Source organism: Trachemys scripta, chromosome 11 (genome assembly GCF_013100865.1).
Source record: "Trachemys scripta elegans isolate TJP31775 chromosome 11, CAS_Tse_1.0, whole genome shotgun sequence".
NCBI classification, from domain to species: Eukaryota; Metazoa; Chordata; order Testudines; family Emydidae; genus Trachemys; species Trachemys scripta.
Window position 1 is genome coordinate 29,859,650 of NC_048308.1, and position 12,278 is coordinate 29,871,927.

General features: G+C 40.8%; 1 protein-coding gene across 6 annotated transcripts in view; it reads left to right on the forward strand.

The window, feature by feature from the left end:
- Positions 1-12,278, forward strand: part of TANC1 (tetratricopeptide repeat, ankyrin repeat and coiled-coil containing 1) — a 203,312-nt gene that overhangs the window by 25,366 nt on the left and 165,668 nt on the right. The window contains exon 1 of one of the 6 annotated variants that reach the window (XM_034786410.1): positions 11,188-11,616. The exons of the other annotated variants lie outside the window; for them this stretch is intronic. Within the exon in view, the coding sequence (XP_034642301.1) occupies positions 11,573-11,616 (44 nt within the window). The 5' untranslated portion in view covers positions 11,188-11,572. Of the gene's footprint in view, positions 1-11,187; positions 11,617-12,278 lie in introns of those variants that run through there. 6 annotated transcript variants of the gene reach the window in all.

Below are 12,278 nucleotides of genomic sequence, written 5' to 3' on the forward strand. Positions count from 1 at the left end.
GCCTTCAGCCACAGCATGTAATACAATTTTAACTATTTAACAAGGGTCGGGAGGCTATGATCAGCCACAGGGTTTTCAGAGGGAAACCCGTGACTGCTGGTTTCCCAGAAAGCAACTGGGAAAGAGAGAATAGTATCTGTGTGAGGTAAGTTCTGAAGCAAGCTCAGGAAGTGTGCTGCCCTCTGATTGGCTGGCATTTTTACAGGTCTGTTAAAAACTTGGGGGCATACCAAGCCAGTTGAGGGAAAGACTGTCCGAGAGAGAGAGTGATATGAGTTCCTGGACTGCAGGCCTGATTTATGTTGCCAGACTACCGTTAAAGAGAAGTGGAACCTCATTGCTAAAGGTGACATTTACCAGGAAGCTGGCCAAAAGAAGCCTTGGCTCTTAAGACCCACATTTATATCTGGAAATAGTTGTTTTCTGTTTATGTGACCTTTGTGCAACAATATATTACTTCTGCAAATAAAACGGCTTACCTGAAGGACTCTGTCAAACCAAAGACTCTCAAACTTCTTTAGGTGGGGAAGGAGGGGAGAGACATTCTGAAGATTATTTTATGTGGACACTGCAAAACTTGTGGCACAAGGAGGGATTCATAGAGAGATGCTGAGTATCTCAATTGGGAAAACAATAGGTGTCATTCTTAGTGATTGTTTCTATAAGTGGATGCAAAATTTTAGAATTGATGTTTTACATGAAAGGAGGTGGTGATATGTGTGTGAGGAGACTAGAGAATATGCAAAATATAAATCTATGCATTCAGCTGATTGTCTGTAAACTAACTCTAGTGTTCTGTGACAACAGCGAAAGAAATTATACCAACTGGATTAAAGATGCCGTTTCAGACTTTGTTAGAACTAGAGCATAATTTCTAGTACTTAAAACTTAAGTTTTTAAGCTCTTTATGTAAAAGAATGATATGCAGGTTAATACTTTATCATTCACCAAATACAACCAAACCATTTTCAATTAATGTTTGTTATGATTCATGTTTTTTGTTAGTTTTTAATGAAAGGGGGAAATTTTGACCATGTGTGGCTGGTTAGAGGTGGGTGACTGTATGTTTTGGGTAATCCATTGTTAACGCCTGAATGTAAATCTTTGGATTAAGTGTTACTTCATCTTAAAATCTGTGTCCTTGTTGATTTTTCAACACTCGTGAAAATGGTTGTTATTCATTTTATATAATACTGTAACTTTGCATGGTGCTTTATAGCAGTGATTCTCAAATTTTTGTACTGGTGACCCCTTTCACACAGCATGTCTCTCAATGTGACCCCACTTATAAATCAAAAACACTTTTTATATATTTAACTCCATTATAAATGCCGGAGGCAAAGCAGGGTTTGGGGTGGAAGCTAACAGCTTGCGACCCCCCCCCCCCCACATAACCTCACAACCCCGTGAGGGATCCCGACCCTCAGTTTGAGAACCCCTGCTTTATAGAATGAAAATAGACATTGTCCTTGCTTTGAAGATCTCTCATTGTAAATTAACAGACAAAAGAAAGAAGATGAAGGGACACATGAATCTTTAGCGCATCTGGTATGTAAATACCTTGCGACGCCGGCTACAACAGGGCCATGCAAACGCCTGTTCTTACTTTCAGGTGACATTGTAAACAAGAACCGGGCAGCATTATCTCCTGCAAATGTAAACAAACTTGTTTGAGCGATTGGCTGAACAAGAAGTAGGACTGATTGAACTTGTAGGCTCTAAAGTTTTACATTGTTTTGTTTTTGAGTTCAGTTATATAACAAAAAAAATCTACATTTGTAAGTTGCACTTTCATGATAAAGAGATCACACTACAGTACTTGTATGAGGTGAATTGAAAAATACTATTTCTTTTATTTTTACAGTGCAAATATTTGTAATAAAAAATGTGAGCACAGTACATTTTGTATTGTTTCTACATTTTTAAATATATTGATTTCAATTATGAAAAACATCCAAAATATTTAATAAATTTCAATTTATATTCTACTGTTTAACAATGCGATTAAAACTGCGAATAAATCATGAGTCATTTTTTGAGTTAATTATATGAATTAACTGCGATTAATCGACAACCGGTCTCAATGGGTAGTGATCAATGGCTCGATGTCTAGTTGGCAGCCGGTATCAAGCGGAGTGCCCTAGGGTCGGTCCTGGGGCTGATTTTGTTCAACATCTTTATTAATGATCTGGATGATGGGATAGATTGCACCCTCAGCAAGTTCGCGGATGATACTAAGCTGGGGAGAGAGGTAGGTATGCTGGAGGGTAGGGATAGGGTCCAGAGTCACCTAGACAAAAGAAATCTGATGAGGTTCAACAAGGACAAGTGCAGAGCCTGCATTTAGGATGGAAGAATCCCATGCACTGCTACAGGCTGGGGACCGACTGACTAAGCAGCAGTTCTGCAGAAGAGGACCTGGGGATTACAGTGGATGAGAAGCTGGATATGAGTCTTCTGTGTGCCCTTGTTGCCAAGAAGATTAATGGCACATTGGGCTGCATTAGTCGGAGCATTGCAGCAGATTGAGGGAAGTGATTGTTTCCCTCTATTTGGCACTGGTGAGGCCACATCTGGAGTATTGCATCCAGTTTTGGGCCCCCCACTACAGAAAGGATGTGGACAAATTGGAGAGAGTCCAGTGGAGGGCAACGAAAATGATCAGGGGGCTGGGGCACATGACTTACGAGGAGAGGCTGAGGGAACTGGGCTTGTTTAGTCTGCAGAAGAGAAGAGTGAGAGGGGGTTTAATAGCAGTCTTCAACTACCTGAAGGGGAATTCCAAAGAGGATGGTGCTCGGCCGTTCTCAGTGATGTCAGATGACAGAACAAGAAGCAATGGTCTCAAGTTGCAGTGGGGGCGGTCTAGGTTGGGTATTAGGAAACTATTTCACTAGGAGGGTGGTGAAGCACTGGAATGAGTTACCTAGGGAGGTGGTGGAATCTCCATCCTTAGAGGTTTTTAAGGCCTGGCTTGACAAAACCCTGGCTGGGATGATTTAGTTGGTGTTGGTCCTGCTTTGAGCAGGGGTTTGGACTAGATGACCTCCTGAGGTCTCTTCCAACCCTAATCTTCTATGATACTATGATTATCACTTGTCATTTTAGTGGGGAGAGGAAGGGAAATGGACAGTATTGCCAAGTCGCTGTGTAGTCTTGAATTATGCAAAGTTTTGCTGATTTAATTCCACATTGCCCCTCACCTCCATCTTCTCGAGGAAGTGAAGCATATTCTTATCTCTGTCCTAGACATGTCGGATGTAAAGGTTTAGAATTTGTTTTGTATTGATAGCTCAGGATTATATAATAACTTCAGATTCCAGCTAAGTATCGAGCTTCTGCATTCATGGCAATAGAAATTGTACACCTGCAGACTCCTGAAGTAAAAAGTGAATTAAACAGAGTATGCAACTCTTTCTGTTCTTTCACAGTGCCACCAGCTTGGTTTTGTCATTCACAATATTGCTGTCAGATTTAATAAGACTATATTTTGTGATTAGGTAATGCAGGTTTTCTACAATACTTTTTTCTTCCAGCCAAGTTATTTAAAACAATCCTGTGAAAACCAAAAAGGTTCACTGTTTTGTTTTTATTTTAAAAGATTGTGAAATCGGCATTTTATTCTTGTTGCTATAGCTTATGAGGCTATCCTATAGTTTGTAGGCAAAAATGCTCTAGTTCTTTATTTCTACCTTTTTTTCATTGGAATATGATACTGACACTTAAATACGTGGCATAGTATTTGGAGTCTTAAAAAAATTAAAAATGGGGGATGGGTGGCATGTACATTTCACTAGAGTACAAATAGTTGCTGTAGTGTTTCTATTCTAGTCTGTCCCTAAGGTATTTTCCCCTGCCAATGGGACACAGATTCTTTTCTCTCCCCAAGCTCTTAGTTATTTTGTATCTCCATTAAGAATCAGACCCAAAGAGAGACTGCTTGGAAACAAGAAACAATTTACTTCACATTTGAACCAAAATAAGAGCCTGGCTCAGCATCAGCTATGAGGATTGGCCAGTTTTATCCATGTAAAATACATTCAAAGGGCTTTTCTTTTCTTTTCAGTATGTGTGCAGAACATTGTCTCTTCTACCAGTTATGAATAGATTTGGGGGGGAAAGGTGCCTTTTTGAATCAGAGAAAAATCTCTTAGATTCAAACACCCCTTCTCTTTCAAAGCATCCTCTCCACTTGTCTAGTCTTCCAAGGAGTCGACTGATAAAAGAAGGAAGACAATGACTTCTGACATTTGCACGGTTAGAAAAGAAGTAGGAAATGCCATCCCACTCTACTTTTGAGAGGTGAGAAAAGCATTCAGGGCTGTTACCTATGCATTAAGCAGCAAAAAAGAAGATATGCACACTTCCTATTTCATCCATGTCATTGTTTAATTAAACATTGAGTGCAGGATATCTTTGAAATGTTAGTAAAGATCTTCTAACTTACTGTTTATCACCTCTTACTGTAGTAGCTATAGGCCCTATGATTGGGGACTTCAGTATAACTATCTGTTAGTACGGGCTGTTCTACACTGGGGGGGGGGTGATCAATCTAATATACGCAACTTCAGCTACGCTATTTGCGTAGCTGAAGTCGAAGTATCTTAGTTTGACTTACCTGGCCGTCCTCACGGCGGCAAGTCGACCGCTGCAGCTCCCCCGTCGACTCCGCTTACTCTTCCTGCTGAGGTGGAGTACGGGCGTTGATTCGGGGATTGATTTATCGCATCTAGATGAGACGTGATAAATCGATCCCCGATAGGTTACTACCTGCCGATCCAGCGGGTAGTGTAGAGGTGGCCTAAGAGGCAGCCCCTGCCTGTCCCCAGAAGCTTATGGTCTACATAGACAAGACCTACAAAAGGCAGTTTTGTTAACCCCATTCTATTGAGGCACAGAAAGAGTAAGTGATTTGCCTAATATCATTCAAGCAGTCTGTGGCAGAGCTGGGAATTTAACCTGGATATCCTGAGTCCCAATTGAGTGCCAATGCACAAGGTGATCCTTTCTGTCTTGTTTTGTTTTAGAAGTTAGCACCAGAGGACTTTTTTTAAATTGAAATTGTTCCTTTCTTTGCTGCTTTATGGTTTGTGAAGCAAGCCTGGCAGTTTGTCTGTGTGGTGGTTTATTCATTTGATTGTTTTTTCTTGGCTCGTCGTTTATCATGGAAATATCAGGTCTGGTTTTACTTGAAAACCTCTTGTTTGTTGTGAGTTCTAACATTTTAATTGAGGGATTGGGAGTGCTGAATCTTGAACAAAGATATCCTGTATCCAAACTGTTGTTTAGTATGAAGGTAAAACTGTTGCTAACAAAAGCAAACAAGAGTGTGAAACTAAAAATCCCTTCCCCTTCCAATTGTTCAACTTTCATTCTTGACTTGCAGTATGATGAAATCACTGGTTCTCTAGTCTTTATTTGGGGATGTCTATTGTAGGGAACACTTTTTGTTATATTACTTATTCAGCCTCACCATGCTTAGTAATGTTGTGAATCTTATGTAGCTAGGATGCTGGCTATTACAAGCATTCTCTGACATAGTAGTTAAAATAGCTGCAGCAGCTGGTGACCTGTCCATACAAGGGCTACCAAAATCGCTGACACAGCTGGAGCAAAAAGCATTGGCAATGATGGGGAAACCTTTGAAAAATTTGTTAGTGGAAACATTCCTGAAGCGTCTTCTAAAACTGACAGTACCTGAATTTCTAATGTTTAGAGATAAGTAGAAAAATAATCTTTTGAAAGTAGTCATTCAGGTCTACTATGTAAAGAAGCAAAAAAGGACAAAAATCCACATTTTGTATTTGTAGATCACCCTTGAACAGACTTCTATCATGTCACTACTGAGTCAGGATTCAGAATAGGCTCCTTCAGTCTGAACTCTGAACAAAGCCAGGAAAAGTCTAAAAGTCCACCCTGCAATTCAGAAACTAATAATTTTAAGCAGTGGGCACGACCAGATTAATGCTTTCCCCAACCTTAATCCTTTATCAAAACTACTAGCTATCAAATAGATACTTTGTTGTTGAGTCTCTGTCCCCAGTGTAAATGCTGTCATTTCTGAACTGCTTTGGGGCTACTGGTTTGGAGAAGGGTTTGGACTGGAATTTGTGTGCTTAAATGCATGTTACTTCTGTGCTGTCCGTAAAAGCTGAGTTAAGCAAAGGATGTCGGCACAATTTCCAGTGCTCTTATGAGTTCTGTTTTTATTGCTTTCTTCAGTGCCCAATTTTCTCCTCATTTGTAAGCCTATTCTTAGTGGCCAGCTGTTCGGTCAAGTGTGTCAACTAAGTTGCTGGCTGTCTGCTTTATTGCAGGTCTTGCCAGACCATGTATCAGGGTGGAATCAAGCTTTGAGCTTTAAATTCCTACTGTTTTTCCACAAATGGGAAATTATATTTCACTTCATTGTATCCTAGATATCACGCCTTTCTGCTTTGAACCAAGATGCATTTCTTGGATGTTAATAGAACAATAAAGACTTGGCTACCTATATTAAATGCTGGGCCCACATTTTCATAAATGACTAATGATTTTGGATGCCCAAATGGAGATGCTTTAAAGGACCCTGATTTTTAAGAAACTGGTGAATCCCTATCTTCTGAAAATCAGGCCTCGTGAACATGCCTCCACTTAGGCGCACAAAATCACTAGTCACTTTTTAAAACTTGGACTTAGGACTTCAGGAACTTGGGGCATGGCTACACTTGCAGATATAGAGCGCTTTGAGTTAAACCAGCCTTCGTAGAGTGCAGTAGGGAAAGCGTTGCAATCTGTCCACACTGACAGTTGCAAGCGCACTGGCGTGGCCACATTAGCAGCTCTTGCAACAGTCACAGAGAGCAGTGCATTGTGGTAGCTATCCCAGCATGCAAGTGGCTGCAATGTGCTTTTCAAATGAGGGGGGTGGGGTGGAGGGGTGGAGTGGTGTGTGACAGGGAGCGTGTTGTGTGTATGTGGGGGGAGAGAGAGTGGGTTTTTGGGGGGCTGAGAGCATGTCAGCATGCTGTCTTGTAAGTTCAGACAGCAAAACAGACCGCCTACCTCTTCTCCTCCCCCCCCCAGCATTCCACAGTAATGGTTGCTTTGTCTTGGAATAAGCATGCTGGCTGTCAGAAACGGAGCTTTCAAAGGGCATATTGGCATGCCTGCAGTGATTCCAAAACAATGACAAGAGTGACCACTTGACTTAAGGGGATTATGGGACGTTTCTGGAGGCTGATCAGAGCGCAGTAATGCAACACCTCGTTCACACTGACACCCAGGCGTTTCAGCCAATGCGCACCAAGTGTTAATCTTCTCGCCGAGGTGAAGTTCCAGGAGTGCTGTAGCCCTGGAGTCAGAGCACCCTACGTGCCTTGCCAGTGTGGACGGGTAGTGAGCTAGGGCACCCGGGGCTGCTTTAATGTGCTCTAACTCTCAATTGTAGCCAATCCCTTGGAGAGATACTGTGATATAATACATAAGATTCCTCAGGGCATATGAGACGGTTTGCTGCCTCTGCCCCCTTCCTGAATAAGGGTGAGATTTTCAAAAACACTCAGCACTGGTCTAGCTCTGCATTGACTTCAGAAGAAGCTGAGTTAGGCACGGCAATATCCTGGGTGCTCCCGCATAGATTTATAAATCATATGAGCAAGTGGCATTCAGCAGACACAGAATTTATGAGAGTCCCACATTTAATGACTGGTGTATTTTTCCCTTACTAAAATGTTAGTCTAGGTTTTTAAGACCCCCCAGAATGTGGAAGGTACAATCTATCTATTTTTTGTATTAGTTGATATACCATTTTAGACCAGTCCTCCCTCAAAAACAAATAAATGTCTTTTGTGTATATTGATATACCTTTATTTTAGAAGGGAGTTCCTCATGTTTAGAAAAATAGATTATCTATAGTAACTTTATGTAGGGGGTTTTATTTCTCATATTCTTCTGTGGAATGGATCTGGAAAGGAGGTGCAATGGGACCATCTTTTTCCATGTGCTTGACAGTAGTTTCTACATGCTGAATAGTCAAAATAGTGTATAAGCAAGCATACTTGAAAATGTTCCTATAAACATTGTCATTGACAAGAAGCTCTAGTCTTTTATTGGCATTTTACATAACTTTAAGAATTAATGGTGACCTGGAAAGGATTTTTAAAAAAATGTAGTTGGGGTACACTTTTTTGAAAATTTTGCTGCTTCACAGTGAATAAAGAACACATGAAAGGGTAAGGGGTTGGGTTACATTTTTTTTAAGATTAAAACCCATTAAGTGACCATGACCAGAATCCTCACATAAGTGTTCAAAACTTTAAAACACTTACCGTCACAGTATATGAATCTTCACTCTCTTAGCTTTTGTGGTGGTATCATTTTACTAGTTCTTTTTTTCCCTTTTCTTTCAGTCGTCATACAGTCTTCCAGGCTAGATAGGATGTGAATTTATAATCTTAGCGCCCCTTCCCCTCCATCCCCCCCCAAAAAAGCAGTTTGTAATAGGCTCAGATAATGCAGAACTTTTTTACAATTGACTTTTCATCTAAGGAACCTTGTTATCAGACTCCCTAACATTAGGCTGTCATTCCGTCCACTTCAATACCTCCATTGTGCCATAGTGCACTTGAGCAATTTTGTGATATGTCTTGCAATAATGAATCTAATATGTGGACAAAGTTGAAACTTCAACTCATAATATCCTGATTTAAACTAGAAGCTGTCCATAACCAAAGCCCTGGATCCAAACAGTCCTGACCTTTGTGGTTCAGGCCAGTTTACAATGATTGAGCTAATCCGGGGGAGGAGAGCATTTTGCAAAATATCACTTAAGTGTGCACTCTTATCAGGTGCTGGAGGAGAAAATAGATGCTCCACTCAGGATGCTACTAAGAACGCCAGAAAGGTCTATTAAAAATGTGTTTGTGAACTGTCAGACTCTCATTAAGCAGCTCTCCAGTACTTCTTGATGTAAAGGGAATGGTTTCTTTCCTGAAAAATGATATTGATTCATATCCTTGTTCACAAGATGGCGTGATCCTGCTGGGAATCCCCAAATGCTAAGCTGACTTTGGCTAAATGTTGGAAAGACTTAAAAGGTCACCACAGAGGATAATTCCTTATGGTTGAAACTCCCAAGGCTTGACTTCACAGTTACAGTCTGTGCTAAATTCTCCTCTCATTCCCTGGACTCCAGTGTCTTGCCTAAAGATTTATTAGACCACAAAAGTGAGTAAAATCTGAGGCACAAAAATAAGTTAGTGACCACTTAGCTTGCCATGAATGCTAACTACATTTATATTTTTCTAGAGTGGCTTAAGCCTGGAAGGGGAAAATTCAGGCAGATGAAATAGCATGTGCTCCACTACCCGGATAAGTCATTATTTTCCCCCCACCTCTTATTAACCTTTGTCATAATGGTAGCAGCAATCAGAGTGAAGATCTCTAGTCTCCTACTTAAGATAACTGGCTTGTCCAGTCTCTATGAGCAGTGATCACCAAAGAAGAACTTCAGAGGTCCCGTGCCTGAAACAGATTTAGTCCACAGAAATTCTTTTGGAAACTGGACTCTTGTGTACTGAGGGGAGAGGGTAACCAACTCTGATGGGTGAAGAACTTGATTCCATGGAACAGATAACAGAACATTAACTGTTCACATGGAATTCAAACGAGGAACAAATCATCCACCTAAACTAGGGATGCACTTAGACATCCCCTAGGGTACTATGCCTCCCCCCCAAACCAACCCCCCCGATCTGCTCCCCTCCCCCCCAAAAACACCCCACCCCGTGTCAGTCAGTTTGAACTCAATTGAAGCTCAACCCTGGAGACGACGGTGGTTCTCAGAGCCTGGGCTCCAGCCTGAGCAGGAACATCTGCATTGCTATCTTTCGCCCTGTGACCCGTGTCAGTTGACTCAGGCTCTGAGACTCACTGTTGCAGGGTTTGTGTAGTGTTTTTGTTTTGCAGTGTAGGCGTGCCCCGTATCTTTCCAAGACCTAGTTCGTTAGACTTTGGCATGACCCCTAGCCCACAATCCTTGGAGATAAAACTGTCAATTCTGTGAACTGACTGGAAGTCTTAATCTTGGAACAGCCAAGCAGGTGAAATCACTTGAATGTACTATGGGATCTGGGAAGAATGCATTAAACTCCAAATGCTAGCTGGAGAGTTCACAGAGGCACCTGGATAGTGCAGATGATACGGTGTTGCAGGAAGAACTGACACACAAACATGTCATAGAGGGTGATGATGCTACCTGTCTTTAGCATGGCATGTGACTGCCAGAAACCAACACCTTTGGGTTGGACAGTTGCGGCTTCTGTAAATAGTGGCATACAAAGAACAGAATGGTCCTGTCCTTTTAGGTGGGCAGAAAGAAGTCTAAACTCTATATCAGTGATCTAGATAGATCACTCAATTAGATCTACCTGTGGGTTGATTTGAGAATTTTATGATAAGAGTTGGGCCATTTGCATAGAAGGCTGACAAAAAAAACAAAAACAAAAAAACCCAGCTGCCAGTAAAGACCATTATTGCAATGTAAGTATTAGTATTTTGTCTTTTAACCAAGTTTATAAATCAACATTATTACCTGTATTTGTGACAATATCTAATGGGGGAGGTGACATCGATGATTTCTAGTAAGTTTTTTGAAGAGTGATTTGTAAGAGGTCAGGGCAAGGCACATATACTGGTGAAGATGTTCATCTGTCAGGTGATTGCAGTATTGTGGTTTTTTTTGTTTGTTTTTTTTATATAATGTTCATGGTAGAAAACCCAGATTCTCAGAGAGACATTGATCCAAATATCGTTAAAAGATAGATGGCTAGATTCTGGCTATTCTGATAAACTGCCGCTGCTCTCTGGCTGCCCAGCCATTGCTTAATTTGAGCCAGGGCTTGCTGGGGCTGAGCGCCGGCACCTCTTTCATTACAAATTAAGCACTGCCATTAAGTTACTTACTAAGGAAATCATTATAAATGATCCGCAGCGCTTCACTGTTCATGAATTTAATTATAAACTTTTTTTAAGGTGAACTGGTGGGCCACACAGGAAGACTTGGCAGGCCACATTTGACTTGAAAGAGAGGATGCTTTTCGTCTGCTACAGGGCAGGATGCCTACTCCCAATCCCAGATGTGATCTGTAGTCCACGAAAGCTTATGCTCTAATAAATTTGTTAGTCTCTAAGGTGCCACAAGTACTCCTGTTCTTCTTTTTGCGGATACAGACTAACACGGCTGCTACTCTGAAACCAGTTAAAAGGATGCAAGTGTCAAGCAAGTCCTTTTGAATGAGGCCTCGCTCTTCTTGGGGCATCAGTGCACTTGAGGCCTGCCTGCACTAGGATTTTGTTACTCTCTGAAATAGTGGCAACAAAGGTTTTATCCTGCCTATGTGAGCGCTTACACCATTTTAAATACTGGTTCAAAGGAACTAGTTATTAACAGTGCAAGCAGGTCCCTGTGGTAGTCTAGTTTTCATATTAATTGTTCAAATGTGGAAGTCATCATCTGGAGAGGGGCTGCTGGGAAATGATTGAAGGATACACAGGTGTGAAATTACTGATCCTTCAGTGACTGAGTGGCTTGATGTCCTATGGCCTGCATTGGCACAACTGGATCACAGAAAACAGGTGAGAGTTTCACTGTGGTTGCCAGCAGAGGCACTACAGGTGAGGGTATATATGGGAGAAACTGCCTATATACCTTTGTAGTGTGTGTGTGTGTGTGTGTGTGTGTGTGAATAATAATGACAGAAGAAAGGAGCTGCCAATCTATGGAAATTGACTAGATAAATTTTTAGTAATTTTTTAGTGCTTTAAAAGTTAAAACCAGGATAACACTCGAGTTGGCTTTGAGGAATCTGCAATATAATGAAACTTGAAATGACAGAGAACCCTAATAACCTATATTTATACAGTATTGCTTCTGAGAAGTGTTATAAATATCCTTCTTTAAAGAAACATCTCTCAGCATATTTGTATTCTAATCTAAAATACCACACAGTGAGTTATTCTTCATTAGTGTAGATTCCAACATCGTCTCTGATGAAAGAGAGGAGAGAAATAGTTCCAAAACTGTGTATAACATTCAGTCCAAAAGATGGAATATGATGCATTTTGATGAAATTTTCTAAACTTGAATTATTCATGAGTATGAATTCAACAATTTTCAATTTATCCAACATACAAGGGATTATTATTCTACTAGCACTAGATAACTAGATTGCCTATAGTATAAAACTCTGTATTCTATGTGGATGAGCTACATTATATCTTGTCTTTTAGAAAATACT